This window comes from Pempheris klunzingeri, chromosome 18, assembly GCF_042242105.1.
Source record: "Pempheris klunzingeri isolate RE-2024b chromosome 18, fPemKlu1.hap1, whole genome shotgun sequence".
In the NCBI taxonomy this organism is placed as follows: domain Eukaryota; kingdom Metazoa; phylum Chordata; class Actinopteri; order Acropomatiformes; family Pempheridae; genus Pempheris; species Pempheris klunzingeri.
In genome coordinates, this window is record NC_092029.1 from 11,835,802 (window position 1) to 11,851,620 (window position 15,819).

At 41.2% G+C, this 15,819-nt stretch overlaps 2 protein-coding genes across 4 annotated transcripts in view; both read right to left on the minus strand.

Annotated features, from left to right (window-relative positions):
* The window catches only part of usta (uronyl 2-sulfotransferase a), a 53,498-nt gene extending 50,566 nt beyond the window's left edge, over window positions 1–2,932 (minus strand). For both annotated transcript variants that reach the window (XM_070849465.1, XM_070849464.1), the window contains exon 1: window positions 2,477–2,932. In XM_070849465.1, coding sequence (XP_070705566.1) covers window positions 2,477–2,708 — 232 coding nt within the window. In that variant the 5' untranslated portion in view covers window positions 2,709–2,932. The remainder of the gene's footprint in view (window positions 1–2,476) is intronic.
* A 4,996-nt stretch (window positions 2,933–7,928) lies between these two features.
* The window catches only part of sash1a (SAM and SH3 domain containing 1a), a 157,604-nt gene continuing 149,713 nt past the window's right edge, over window positions 7,929–15,819 (minus strand). For both annotated transcript variants that reach the window (XM_070849165.1, XM_070849166.1), the window contains exons 18-20: window positions 12,568–13,604; window positions 10,550–10,681; window positions 7,929–10,167 (exon numbers count right to left, since the gene is read on the minus strand). In XM_070849165.1, coding sequence (XP_070705266.1) covers window positions 9,907–10,167; window positions 10,550–10,681; window positions 12,568–13,604 — 1,430 coding nt within the window. In that variant the 3' untranslated portion in view covers window positions 7,929–9,906. The remainder of the gene's footprint in view (window positions 10,168–10,549; window positions 10,682–12,567; window positions 13,605–15,819) is intronic.

A 15,819-nucleotide genomic window follows, 5' to 3' on the forward strand; every position in this document is an offset into this window, starting at 1 on the left:
GTTTGACAAGGCTGCGGCCCTCAGGGTCTCTGCAGTGAAGATCATGTCATGCAGGTGGGCTCTGACACTCATTCATCATGAATCTTCACTCATTCCTTGCCCTCATGGTTCACATACAGTATGTGTGAGTGCTCGATTTTAGTGGACTGTGACAATGCAAAAAATACATTTCTCTTTGTTCGTTGGGGTGTTGAAATGTAGATGTGTTTGATTGCGAGTGTGTTTATGCTAAAAGTAAAAACCTCAGCTTCATCCTGTATGTTAAGGTGCCAGAGATTCAGCTGATAACTTAAGCTTGTGTGTGTGTGTGTGTGTGTGTGTGTGTGTGTGTGTGTGTGTGTTTCTTCAGGTTATAGAGCATTTCTCAGAAGAGCTCCTTAGTGAGAAAGTGAGTGTAAGAGACATTGCAGCTGACTGTGTGAATTAGTTTTGTTTAATTACTCTAAAATAAAATGGGCTTGCATTGACCGCTGCAATTTCTAAATCACATTAGGCTGCAAAGTTCCATCAACTGCATGTTGTTTCCGTGTGTGTGTAGTATATAAAGTGTGTGCTCAGGCAATCAAGTTGTAATTTAGAGAAAAGTATCAACACTCTCAGTGATACACACATACAGCTGTGAAAGTAGCTTTTAATTTGGTGATGTTGGGGATACTTTTTCTCATCCTGCAAAAACTACATGTAGGGCATGTCTGGGTTTATGTTTTGCTAAACTGGACCAAATCAAAGTGATTTCTTGACAGTATTGTGCAGCTGCAGCGTGCAGGCGTGTGCGCGCATGCATGAATGGGTGTGTGGGTGTGGGTGTGTGTGTGAGTGTGCGTCTACAGGAAACCAATCTGACCCATGGGATTAGTGGCTGACTTGGTGAGTGACTCTCATTCGGTTCCAGATGTTTATCACGTCATAAAGGCCTCGAGCCCTCTGTAAGAAATAGGTAGGAACACAACCTCTTTTCAACACAAACATACACACACACACTTTGCAGCAGCAGCCCAAGTTGTAGCAGTGACAGACATGTTGATAAGGAATCACCTCTGTGTAGAATATCAGCTTTAAGTCACAGGCACATATAAACCCATAAGCACAAACTTCCTGTTTTACCTCTTGATACATCCGATCCTCTTCCTTCTTTAAATACCATTAAAAGTACAAACTTCCCTAAAGGGAAAGCTGTTGCCATTCTAAACTTTACCCTGAGATGGACTGTATGTTGTTCTTTTTTATCCCTCATCTGGATCTTTGACTTATGTATTGTGCTTTATGTGTAATGTTGTCTGGTAAAACTGCTTTTTATGTGAAAACTCTTTTACTGTACTAATGTACCTTTTGTGTATTGCATGTGTTCTACCACATTAAATCTTTTAATCTTTCCTTTGTGTAGATTTTCTGGATTGTATGTGAAACTGCTCATGCTGCAGTCTGGACCAGGACTCCCTGGAAGCAGATATTTTGTACCTAAATGGTACCTTCCTCGTCAAAGAATGGAATAAGTACAAAAAATACATAAATAAAGACTGTCAGTCAGCTCATGCAGATGTAGGTACACGAGGGGCTATTCTTGTATTAAGTCTCAACAACTCATCAACTCAGTATTTTGCAATGGCAGTAACGTAGCAGTGCCAAGTCATCTCCACATGGCACAACTTTACGGCGTTCTCTTCAGAGCATAATATTTTAAACTGGAAATACCTATCTGCAGCTGACAGCCTCTACCTCAATACAAACAAGTGTCCTTGCTTTTCGCTGCATCAGTTACAGAAACATAAAGTCGGAGACACTGCACGCTTTGCTGTCTCCAAACACCAGCATAAATTCTGTCCTCAGAACACTATTGCGCCTTGTTCTACTGGTGCCAGTCGTGCGCAATGAGCGCTGTGTGGCTGGAGCGCACCAGCTGGCTGCACATGAGGAGGTGTCAGTCATCATTCACATACAGTATCAATCTTAACAGTTGCTATGTTCTTGTTACCATAATAGATCCCAATCACCCTCCGACAAGTCCGAACTTATATTCAAGGGAGCGCATTCCTCGGGATTTGGTGGGAATGATTTGAATTTTAAACTTGGGGAAAACGTTCTGAGACCGGAGGAACATACTATTTCAAAATCAGAGATAGTTGTGCACGTTTAAATGTCAGCATCCAGACTCTTACTAAACTGTGTGTCAGTCTGCAATTATTTTACATGTAGATTATGAGTGATCAGAGGACATCAAGATAACTCGTCTGGGGTGACTGGGGTCGAGGGGACGCTGTGGCCTCTGGTGGATTTCATTTAAAAAAAAGAGACTTTTACCAAGCGGTGACTGATAAGGTGCAAGCATCGTTAATTCTGTTCGCATTTTTTTTGATAAACTGTCCTTTACACGTCTGATCAAAGTGGGACGTCTAGACATGAAGTGCAGCTTTTAATAAAAAGAATCTCTTTGATGATGACGCGCTTCAGCCAGCAGAGCAAAATGAAAAGTTCTTACCGAGATATTGTCGGATGTCCAGCAGGATTTTAGGGGGTCCTCCGTTCAGCTGGTAAAAAAGGGAGCCGAAACAGAAGAAGAACAGCGTAGCCATGCAGAAACCATAACCTCGCAGGGAAAATCGCAACGGTATAGCAGAGAGTAAGCTGTACTTTCTGTTGTTTCGCTCTCTAATGTGGTTGGGAGTCTGGTTGTTACTGTGGAGGGGACTGCTGCTGAAATTCTTCATCATCTCCTCCTCACAAAGCACCGTGGAAAGTCACCCATCCGCCTGTGGAAAGTGAAACTTGTCGCTTTGAGATCATCTGAGGCGGACGGCCAGTTATTTTGGAGACGCGCAGGCACCCAGCTCTCCTCCACTGCCGCAGCCACGGGGTTGTTTTTTGCGCACAGCGTTTCGCTCCTGCTCGGTCCCTCTCGATTGCGCTCGTTGGATGACTGCTCCTTCCTTCCGTCCTTCCAGCCGAGTTAAGGGTCCATCCTTCTGCTCCGAGTCTTTGGGTGTCAGATTACTGAACGTGGAAAGAGGAAAAACTTCCACCTCATACAGGATTTGGTTTGGATGGCGGTGCGTAAAACAGCGTCACCCAGTGTTCGGGGAGAGAGGCGGGAGAGACGAGGGACCGGTGAGCATTCACAAAAACACACAGGAGGCTAGAGGAAAGAGTTAGAAGTCAGTAAGCGTGAGACAGTGGCCTCCTTATCGTTTACCTAAGCTTTCACATTCTGATGATGATACAGGTCTATTATTATAATAGAGACATCACAACGAGTTGTGTTATCCCCACTTTAGGATAAGGGTTTACATGTTTGATGGTGGTGGGATGAGTTTCTGTTCATTCCTCATAAATGATTGTGTCTGTGTGTGTGTGTGTGTGTGTGTGTGTGTGTGTGTGTGTGTGTGTGTGTGTGTGTGTGTGTGTGTGTTTAAAACATAATCGTTTCCCTCCAGCCAGCTGTAAGAACCTTAAACTGAGCCATATATCTTCTGCAGTAGGGTCAGAACCTACCATTAGACTACACCTGCATTTAGGAGGTGACGACAGTCATTCAACACAGTAACTACCTCACAAAGAGGCTGATGTACTTTCACTGGTGACAGCTACAGTAGTCAGGGGAGCAATACAAAACAAAACAATTTGGCATAAAAGACCAAAGGTAATAAAGATGAGAACAATATGTTGAGGACTCACTGGTTTGGGTTTTCTACAGGTAAATGAATTGTAAATCGTGCAGTACTGCATTTTGCAAGCTAGGCACAATAGTGCAAATGCAGTGAAGGTTTATAGCCCTGCCAGGCCAATCTCCTCTGCAGCTCAGGAGTTTAATACACAGACCTACAGTATGGATGTTTCTAAGGTCACTGCTGTAAATCAAGTTTAGTCTGATCAGGACTACTGACCGTGGGATTGAAACCAAATCATTTCTGGGCTGTGGAAGCAAACTGGAGCACACACAAACTCCACACAGACAAGACAACCACGACAAATGTTTAAAACGCAATGAGTCCAGATATGTCATTCAGGCTTTAGTTGTTAAATGAGTACCTCAAATGGGCCTCAGGTCAGGTCTGCAGTATTTATTAGTTAGTAATATCCTGGAATTCATCTGAAGCTCCTCGAAGTTTATGGTTTATAAAATTTCAAACAGATTCAGGAAACATGGTGTATCCACCACCTGTGGAAAGTCGAGGATTAGTGTACACTGATGTAGTGACATTAGAATAAATAATAAAAGGAAAATAGTAACAGACAGAGAGAAATTAACATAGTTTTGGCAAGACCATTCCACATTTGAACAAGGCCCACTGCATCTGTATTAAAGGGGCATCTGCTTAAGACTAAGAGGCACCTTAACTGAGTTTACCCTACCGTAGTAGGAATCAATAGGATTCTGTGCAGGGAACATAATCCTGGGAGCTACAAATTCAGATACAGTGGGGCAAAAAAGTATTTAGTCAGCCACCAATTGTGCAAGTTCTCCCACTTAAAAAGATGAGAGAGGCCTGTAATTTTCATCATAGGTACACTTCAACTATGAGAGACAGAATGGGGGGAAAGAATCCAGGAAATCACATTGTAGGATTTTTAATGAATTAATTGGTAAATTCCTCGGTAAAATAAGTATTTGGTCACCTACAAACAACCAAGATTTCTGGCTCTCACAGAGCTGTAACTTCTTCTTTAAGAGGCTCCTCTGTCCTCCACTCGTTACCTGTATTACCTGTTTGAACTCGTTATCAGTATAAAAGACACCTGTCCACAACCTCAAACAGTCACACTCCAAACTCCACTATGGCCAAGACCAAAGAGCTGTCAAAGGACACCAGAAACAAAATTGTAGACCTGCACCAGGCTGGGAAGACTGAATCTGCAATAGGTAAGCAGCTTGGTGTGAAGAAATCAACTGTGGGAGCAATTATTAGAAAATGGAAGACATACAAGACCACTGATAATCTCCCTCGATCTGGGGCTCCACGCAAGATCTCAACCTGTGGGGTCAAAATGATCACAAGAATGGTGAGCAAAAATCCCAGAACCACACGGGGGGACCTAGTGAATGACCTGCAGAGAGCTGGGACCAAAGTAACAAAGGCTACCATCAGTAACACACTACGCCGCCAGGGACTCAAATCCTGCAGTGCCAGATGTGTCCCCCTGCTTAAGCCAGTACATGTCCAGGCCCATCTGAAGTTTGCTTGAGAGCATTTGGATGATCCAGAAGAGGATTGGGAGAATGTCATATGGTCAGATGAAACCAAAATAGAACTTTTTGGTAAAAAGTCAACTTGTTGTGTTTGGAGGAGAAAGAATGCTGAGTTGCATCCAAAGAACACCATACCTACTGTGAAGCATGGGGGTGGAAACATCATGCTTTGGGGCTGTTTTTCTGCAAAGGCACCAGGACGACTGATCCATGTAAAGGAAAGAATGAATGGGGCCATGTATCGTGAGATTTTGAGTGAAAACCTCTTTCCATCAGCAAGGGCATTGAAGATGAAACGTAGCTGGGTCTTTCAGCATGACAATGATCCCACACACACCGCCCGGGCAACGAAGGAGTGGCTTCGTAAGAAGCATTTCAAAGTCCTGGAGTGGCCTAGCCAGTCTCCAGATCTCAACCCCATAGAAAATCTTTGGAGGGAGTTGAAAGTCCGTGTTGCCCAGCGACAGCCCCAAAACATCACTGCTCTAGAGGAGATCTGCATGGAGGAATGGGCCAAAATACCAGCAACAGTGTGTGAAAACCTTGTGAAGACATACAGAAAACGTTTGACCTCTGTCATTGCCAACAAAGGGTATATAACAAAGTATTGAGATGAACTTTTGTTATTGACCAAATACTTATTTTCCACCATAATTTGCAAATAAATTCTTTAAAAATCAGACAATGTGATTTTTTTTTCCTCATTCTGTCTCTCATAGTTGAAGTATACCTATGATGAAAATTACAGGCCTCTCTCATCTTTTTAAGTGGGAGAACTTGCACAATTGGTGGCTGACTAAATACTTTTTTGCCCCACAGTAGTTGGATTTGCATTCAAACACCAAAGTAAACTTTCAAAGGAACTACTTTACTGACTTCCAGACCAACATCACTGGAGGCAACAGAATTTCCCTATAAGGATCGATCAAAGTATCACACTGATTACAGCCCATTTGTGAGGAATCTTTGGTATCATAATGGCTATGCTCACCCTCCTGTGACTATGTGCGCTGTGTCTGCTAATTATTAATGCTCTGGGATAATTATGTTATGATCCAGACCATGTTAAAAGTGATTGTTGGAGTCATTGTTGGAATACTAAAATAAAACTTAAAAATCTTTACTATGAAATATTGTGATCCTCCAGTTGAATTTGAGGGAATTGTCACTATGGATTTTGCACAGACGCAAATACAGTCATACATAAATGCTGCAGAGGAAAATGGTTCAGAGTAATAGGAAAAAACATGAGGCAGAACATCTTCTTTGCAATAAGGTCTCCTCTTTTCCTCCTGACATATTTTAAATTGGATGAGCAATTGTATCTGTGGAAGACAGAGTTGTGAACTGGAAAGCTTGTTACAGCCGTGTAAGGGAAATGATTGCACAGTGGCTCTTTTTTTTTTTTAAAAAAAAGGTGCTCGCAAACGAAGACACACTTAACAGGTCTGGCTCTTATTCTTCTTGAAGGAAATGCTTGTTCAGGTGTGCCAGCCCGTTTCTACTCAGATGAATGCCAAACACCGGCTGAGATAGAAGTTAAGAAAGAAAAACCTCCTCAAAAGCAGTCTTTTGGGATAAAATTACATCAAATAGGGGTACAAGGTCTAGTCATCTATTTGGGGCTTTTTGGCTTGAATAAGACTGGAAAACCTCTGCATGGTTTCATTGTTAACAGCTGCACTACAACAGGAGCCAGACAGGCATTCGAACTCTACTGTCGTGGTTCTGAGCAGATGCATACAGTTTTCTAAATGAGGCATTACAGGCCAGACAATGTTTTTGGGCTCCTTGGTTTCAGAGCTCCAACTGCCAATTGAACCTTTGACAATATTGTAGCAACCCAAGAAAATTAATATACGTTTTTTTTCTTTTACATCTAAGAATAAAATAATTGCCTGTTTGACAGACGGATTTTAATCAAACCAAGGCTAGTGTTATTATTCCTTCTGTTGCCCATCCGCACTTTTTCATTTTTAATTTCAAAAAAGAAAGTTATCAACAGGCCAATGTCCAGTGTCACCCTTAACCACACTGATGGGAAGAGCCAGTAGACCATGCCCACATCTTTCCATTAATAAATTCCAGACACTATGTGTGTTTGTGCATGTGTGTGTATGTGAATAGCGACAATGAGAAGGGCCAGCGTATGGCAAGAAACAGTTTTTATTATATTTCAGAATGACAAATAGCTATGGACATTACTTTTGTTGTTTCAATACACAAGCAAATCTGTATGGACAATCATTAGGTAGATGAAAACCAAATAAAATAATTTGTACACATATTTTACAATACATACTGTAGTTCCTCACTGGCTAAAGCAATGTGCATTATGCAGGAAGGTATTGCTATTCATATAGTACAGATAATTACAGTTGATATGAAAAAAAGCAAAAATAAGTTATTTAAATATCAATTACATATACAGAATGTGCAACTTCTGCTAAGCATTTCATATATGTAATTAAGAATTTATTTTTGTAAGACTGCAAAAACAAACTGGAAGTGATAACTGGAGCAGGTTAACCCATGAATAGTTATTAAACTTGGCATTGGGAACTCAATACTAAAATAAAACACCAGCATAACCCACTGAAACCCTTTACAATACCTGACAACAAGTGTCCATTTTGGACCTGTGAACAAAATGTAGCCAATTTCGTCTATAAAACAGCTAGATTTACCCTCTAAAGTGCATTTACAGTGTCAGTATTTTCATTCTTTACAAAACACTTCTGTGGTCTTTTACTTTTTTAATAATGACCCCAGTCCTCGCTTACTCAGAGCACCACTTTGATTGAAGAGGAAAAAAGGCATCAAACATCTATCTATCAAATGCCCACTGCAAAAAAAAAAACCTTTAATGTAAGCAATAACACTTGGTCGAATTTTTAAATATGAAATCAATGGAATACGTCTTAAATTCAGTTCTGACTATGGAAGGAAGAACCTCCCTGGGAAAAAAACACAAACAAGAAACATTTGTTAGCTCAATTTCATGCATTATGTGCAAATGAAATGAGCTTCTGGTTGTTTTTACATCAGTTTTTGGCCCACAGTTTTTGTAACAGGTTGACCCGATACCATGTTTCCCTGATTTGCCAGACTTTTTAATGTCATAGTGTAAACTGAACTTTCACCCAATATGATAACTGTTACTACCATATATCAGTGAGGCCAATTAAGTCCAATTACCAATTTCAGACTGGCATTGATTATAGCTACAGTATGAAGTATTTTTTTTTTGAAGTCCCAAACAGCTTATTATCCAGCTACAAATCACATTCCTCAACACTGTAACCAAACTGTAGACAGCCCAATAAATTCCAGATATGACAGCCCAGATGTCAGCTGTGTCTTTGGAACATTTTTATTTTCTCCTCCCTCCCTGGTCCCACAACCCTCTGCATAGACCATGCACAGTGAATGTGTTGGGATGTTAAACATGGGACGCTGTCTGTGCTGTGCCTGTGGTTTTGTGGTTTCTCATATCTGGTTTTGACAAGTTTAGAAGCCGCAATATATCAGAGGCACGTTTCGTGGTCCACATCAATGCACATCGCTGAAATGATCTGGTTGAGTGTGTGTGTTTATAAAATCTCAATTATTTCTCAGACTTGGACACATTCAGAGCAAAAAGTCTTGCACTTTTAGCGCAGTGCAGCCTCAGTCATGGTATAGTTAACACTATACATATGGTCTATTTGATGAAGCTATTCATTTATAATGGTAAGGCAACGTAATATGTGCTTGGATACACGGGGAATGTATTGTTGCTGTGAAAGCTGATTGCGATTACTGGAGCAATACAGAGCTTTCTGTAAGACTCGTATTCATATTGGCGCAGGGTGCATCCAAGATAATGCAGTGAAATACAGTATAATGTGAAATATAAAAGGTGTGATGTGAGCTGTTTCAGCTTAGCATTGACTGAGAGCTGGCCTCAAAACAAGGCTGCAACATTCAAAAGGCAAACACAAATTTTAAGATAAAAATCATTTTCAAAATTAAGATATGCGTCATGCTATAATACAGGAACATGATACAAAACAAGCTATCTCAAAGCCACCAGTTATTCATAGTTTGGTACATGTATTTAGTTGATTACATGTCCAGACAGTAGGTGATTTCCGTCATTGTCATTATGAACCTATTAGTGGGAATGAAACGTTGAATGAGAAGTAAATCACTTTGGTCGAGCTACTTCCTTAAAAGACCCTCAGATAATGTTGCCTTGCCACAAAAGATGAAAATGAAGCACTTATGAAATATGCATGTAGTAAACCGTCTTTTCTGTATTTAAAAAACATCCATCCTACAAAAGAGTGTGCAATCTTCCTTCAAGGCAGATCCAAGTCTTTATTTTAAGACTTTGGGGGCGTCTTCAGAACGGAAGCCATCCCACAGAGTGAGTCTACAGTCTTTATTTATTTAATTTCTTTTAAAAAAAGGCAATATCTTCTCTTGGCTGTTAGGAGAAACTCTTCGATGCTGTAAACGGTTGAGAAAAGACAGAGTGATTAAGAGAGAAAAAATCAGTGAGCAGGGTAGAGAAGCGCACAGGATGTTTGAGACAGGAAGGACTGTAGTGCTGTGGTCGCTCGTGTGATGGTCGAGTCCTGTGGCGAATTCGCCTTTGTCCACCTACTGACCATATTTGAACGAGATGGTGCTGACCAGTGAGTTGATACCTGTTATCTTATACGACTCCACCAACATGCTTAGGACTGCATCTCTCTGTGTGCGCCGACCAATCGCGCCTCACTGACCAGTCGCCGGGCGTGTCTTTCATCCCGCACCCCCGCTTCCCACACGCTGCTCTCGGTTAAGAAGGCCACACGACTCAGCGTGTCGATTCCTGCTGCCGCCAGAGATGTGGTGTACATGGGCAGGCCGATGGAGGTGAGCCAATCAGAGACTGTGCTGATGTTCCCTGAGGACAGAGGCTTCCGGCACATCTCCGTCAAACCTCCAGAAGGGATCTGAGTGACACAATGGGGTAAAAAGGCATTAGTTACAGTACCTACTCGGATGATGTGACATTGCTGAATATACTGATACATTCATGATAGCAGAGCTACAAATTTTAAAGAAACTTTGGCAAAGTAGATTTTATCAAGTCTTAAGTCAATTTTAGGCTACTTATAATAATAATTCAGCAACAACTGCCTTTTAAAAGTGTATCTCCACATATATCCAGTTTATTAGACAATTAAGCATGCATAATAATCACCGCTACCCACGGGCGGCGCCAGCCTTTTTCCAGCCACAGGAAGCGTTTATCTAGCTCTATAACTTCAAAAATACTCCAACATTGTCTCCGTTCATACAAAGCCCTAAGGAAAGCCATTGTCGTTGCCTTACAGCCATGCGATGTTGTTTACGGAGCTCTTTGACTCTGAGCTGGTCCAAGTTGGAGGCAACGTCCTTGACAGGCTGCTCCAAGTCCTCGGAGTAACGCTGCACCAGCGGCTGGGGGATGCCACATCGGCCATGCTGGAGGAAAGACGGGGAAAAAAGGGAGATTAGACATGACTACATTGAAAAAGGAATCCATTTAAACCACATGAATGAACACAAATCTGTGGTTTCACATAGGAGGACAACATGTCAGACATTTGAATGTGTCAGAGAGCAGCGGATAGACGAGCAGTGAGATGCTTACAGACATAAAAGAGCATTTTAACTTATTATGAAGGCAGAGATGTTCTGGAAAGGTAATGAGCACAATTCTTGACACTTAAAGTACATAGTAAATCATGCTCTATATGTCTATTTATACTATAAACATTTAATTTTATCTTGTTTTGTTGTGATAAAAAGGAGAAAAACTTCTCTGAGCAGTGACTGTGTGAGGGATAAAGCAGAAAGGGCAAAAAAAAGTTTTTTCTTTGTGTAGACACCTGGAGTGATGGCACATTTCCAGCAAGACCTGGTTTTGGTTGGCAAAACATGACCGGAGATCTTTTGAGGATGAAAGTGTGTGTGGATGGAGGACCTGACCTCTCCGGGTAGAGGGATACAACTCTAGCCTTTTAGGATGTACAATAATTGAATTTTATTCTTTCCTATTATCCCTAGGGCTGGATATCATTTGCTATTTCATAATACTGTGCCATGATGATATCTAAGATTTGGTACTTTCACCACAATTTTACATTTTTGATAACTTAGTTTTAGGAATATAAACGTGTTTTTAAACATCCCTTTTTCCATTTAATAAAATATTCCAAACTTCACTATGCATCAGTGTTTAATGATGTCTTAAGCAGTCTTACGGCTTTCCCTTAATAAAATATTCTGCTGAATCCCTGTTTTATATCCAAAATCCTTAAAAGGATTATAATAAAGTTTCAAAACAAGCATTTGATGCCAATTTCATACTTGACACTAAAATCCTCAATGCTGTGGACACATTTAGTGGAAAATGGTTTGTTAAGCAGAATTGGTATCAGTAGCCTCACACACCAGTCCACTTCTAACTAACAGAAATCCAGCTGCGCTGCGCTGTGGTTTAACGAATATTTCTCACCTCATCACTTGATGCCTCTGTGTGTTTGTGTGTGTGTGTGTTGTTTCCCTGCCAGTGTCAGGGGATCCACCATGTTAAAGGGGCCCAGCCTGGGGTCTGGCGGGTGGCAGAGGGTTTTATAACCCCGTCTGCCTTGAGTAAGATTCAGCCCATAAACTTAACAGTCTGAACCGCATCATAGTGAGACTCAACCCACAGTCTTTCCCTCAGCTCCAGGCAGCGTATTTATTATTGTGCATACACATACACCCACACACACTCACTCACAAATGCTCTTGCATACAAAAACACACAAAACTTGCGCTCTATTAGTCTCTATTTTTAAACTAAATGAGTTCCAAAGCAAGCTGCTGATGTTGTTGGCCTTAACACAGAGTAATTTGGATACATGCTGCAGTCAAATTATGACTGAGTTAAGTTAGGCAAGTTACGATGCTAAACTAAAAGAGGCTGACGCCAGACAAGTATAGACTAGGAGCCCCATTTTCACATTAAATCATGGAAATATGACTTCATATGTGTTTGATATGTGTTGGCTAAGATGTGGTTTTTCAGAATTTCTCACCTCCAAACCTTGTGTATAAAAATGTTTATTTTAATAACCAGCACAAAAACTGTGAAAACACATAAGTGTGTATAAAATATTCTGAATAATCATTTAACACAGGAATCAAATTTGGAGGTTTTTGTACAGTCAGTGGAAGGTCAAATCTCAGCATCTGTACGTGTATAAAGATGCATCAGCTGAATATAAATGAGGTATCTATGCACTTGTCAATCAACAACTAAATCAAAATTAATGTTTATGTAATTTGTAATGTAAATGGTGAGGTGATCTTTCTTTGCTGACCTTGTCAGAGTAGGGCTCCTCTGTAAGATCGATGCCCTCAGCCTCTAGCCGTTGCTCCAGGAGTGTGAGCAGGTCAGGACTCATTTTGTTATGGGAAACCTTCCTTGCAACAGCCATTTTGCCCCCCAGATCTGAGAGCCACGGAGGCTGAACTGCTGGTGGAGTGCCTGACTCCTCGCCCATGGATGAGGCGGATGAGGTGGCACAGGGGCTGGTGGGGGTGCTTGGGGTCTTGGCAGGCAGAGCTGGTGCACTGGGGCTACTGCTGCTGCTGCGGATTATAGGGCTATTGGGGTGAGAACGGGTGAGGGAGTGGGTAGGGGAGGGAGTGGGCGATGGCGAGGATGGCAGTGAGAGGGGAGGGTGACGTAGGCCGTTGACTAGTCTTTCCCTAGACTTCTTGGCAGGAACGGGAGGAGGGACTGGAGGCTTTTTGGGGTGAGTCCGGATGACCCTCTCCCCGCTTGCATTGGACTCAGGGGGACTTGGAGTAGGACTGGAAAGTGGCTCTGGGGGGTTGGGGGTTTGGGTCATGGGAAAAGGGGGGCGGAGAGGCAGCTGAGAGGGCACGGATGGTCTGTCAACCCTTCTTTTTGGGCTCACTGTTGGAGTCCCATTCTGAGCTGGGGGGACCTCATCTCTACGGGCCTGGGTCGGGCTACTGACGCCTGATTTGGCTCCTTCCTTATTTAGTTGAAGCTCCACACCTAGATCCTTCTGCTCAAAGTTCTGCTCCCAGTGAAGATCTCCCAGAGAATGGGAGCGTTTCCAGGGTCCTGTGGGCTGTGAGGGCCCATCCAGATCCTCACAACTGCGGCTCACCGGGATGGGGGACTGTCTTTGGGCTTTGCGCAGCCCCAGCAGGTTGAAGCCCTTCAGGGAAGGTTTGATGAAGAAACTTTTTGGGAACTTTGTGCGCTGGTTCTTGCTGTTCTGCTGCAGAGCCTCTGTTGACATGGTCATCGGCAGTGTGGGGTAGTCTGGAGACTGGAGGCCTGCTGAAGAACGACTGGAACGAGAAGCCTTTCTGGTCTTACCTGCAAAATTAAAACATTTATTCTCTCTTAGTGAATACATGTAGACATCTTCACTCTAGTGTAACCAATGCTGTTTGATTTTTTCCCTTCTTTTGTGAAACAGGGAATACATGCAGGTCACTGCTACAACATGCCTATATTAATATAAAAAATCTGATCTATACTAATAAAATAAATGAGATGTATTTTGCTGCCCTGGCTGCCTTTTGTCCACACCGTTTTCCTTTATTTATGTTTGTATGAAGACTTTGGCAAAGGTGGAGAAAATTGCCCTGGACAAGGATACATACATACTGATACTCTGATCAAGTAAAACATCTATGCATGTAAGCATTATATTAGCATTGTTTGACACTACAAAGCATGGTGAAAAGCAGAGAAATGTTTATGAAGAAATGGTGGGGGGGGGGGGCACTGGGATAAGATAAGCTCTTTGATTCGTGACCAAACTGGCTGATTAGTTGTTGCCATAGCAGTAATCCCAAATACATATATCTGGACGAGATAGTTCAGAAACATTGGAACAAAAGGCTGAAACAACTTACCATCTATCCTCTGGCTTACAGAGCAAAATGAGTGGATGAAATGGATGAGTGCCACATAGTGTGGCTTGCCATAGAGTATAAATGGTGGGATGACAGTAAGAAGTTCAATAGATGGAATGTCATGAAATAAATCGATGACTTCTAGAAATGTCAAAAAATATTAAGATTATTGGTGTTTGTTGTGGCAAATTAGGTACAGGAGATTATAATAAGTTAAATAACAGTTCCAAGAGATACTATATTTACTTTAATTACAGTGTTAAGAGTGGAATGAGGTTGGCTGACTGTCCAACAAAACACCCTTAAAAATAAAAATGCAATACCATCTGAGAATATTGGTTTTATTAATAAAAAATAAATTTTGCAAATTTGTCAGTAACTTCTGTTTGTATACTAATTGTTCACTAAAACTTTGTCTACTATGATGTGTTTTATGCGATTAAATATAACAACACTGTGTAGACTGTAATAAACTTATTCATATTAAAATATAATGAGTAATATTAGGTATGAAATATAATGTTTTCAGATGAATAATACATTCCATTAAACCTACACTACTCACAAAAAGTTAGGGATATTCGACTTTCAGGTGAAATATATGGAAAATGTAAAAAGTGAATGCTACAGTGATATTATATCATGAAAGTAGGGCATTTAAGTAGAAGCATGCAATGGTAATTTCTTAATTTTAAACAATGTATTTGAAGAAAATCTAACAACAGTGGTAGGTATACCACAACATAAAATGTTCAGTGTCTCAATAAATTGGGATGTGGCCAAAGGACGTCCACTCCTCTCCTTTCTGTGACTCTTCCAGTCTCTGTATCACTGTTACAACCTCCTGATGACACTCTGTGACCCTCTAAGCTCAGTGAACACCTCCGTCTGAGGACTTCCTGTTTGAAGCCTCGCAGTGTTGAGGTGCTGCTGATCAATAGTTAGGTGTCGTCTTGGTCTCATGATGTCAGAATGTGAACAGCAGGATGAGGAGGACTGTTTAAATACCAATTCTAACTGAAGCAGGAAATGTATTGGTCGATTCATGGATCAAACCTGTTGTGAATGTTGCTGTTAAGCTTCTTGTTAGAGAACAGCAACTTGTGCAAAAAGTACTGAAACACTGAACAGTTGGACATGTGCATTCAAAGGTTTAGAGAAGGTCACGTTAAGTTCACCTAGAAAGGTTAGAATGCATTTTAGGTTCATCCTGAAATTTCACCTGAAAGCCGAATATCCCTAACTTTTTGTGAGTAGTGTATAATGAGTCATTTACTTTTTTTTTGCGTTACGGGGAACCATCATTACCTTTCTTTTACTTAAATGAGTAATACATCACCACATTATTTATGCATATGAAAATGACAAGTGAAAGTTGCTAGATTATAGAAGTCGTTTGGTGATGAGGGAGAATTACTACATCTAGTTACAAGAAAACTGACACATGTATGTTATAAGAAAGTGTGATGATTAAAAGAGCATTCATTCAGGGATCTACAGTGACTCCCCCCCAAAAAAGCAGTTTGAAATACATGGTCTGTGTAGTGACCATTAAATGACCTTCTAGTATTTAAACTTAAATCAAAAGCTGCGCTTTGCCAATTTTCTATACTGATGTTTAAATTGATCCATTGATATACAGCAACATATTAATTTTATGAATCTGTACA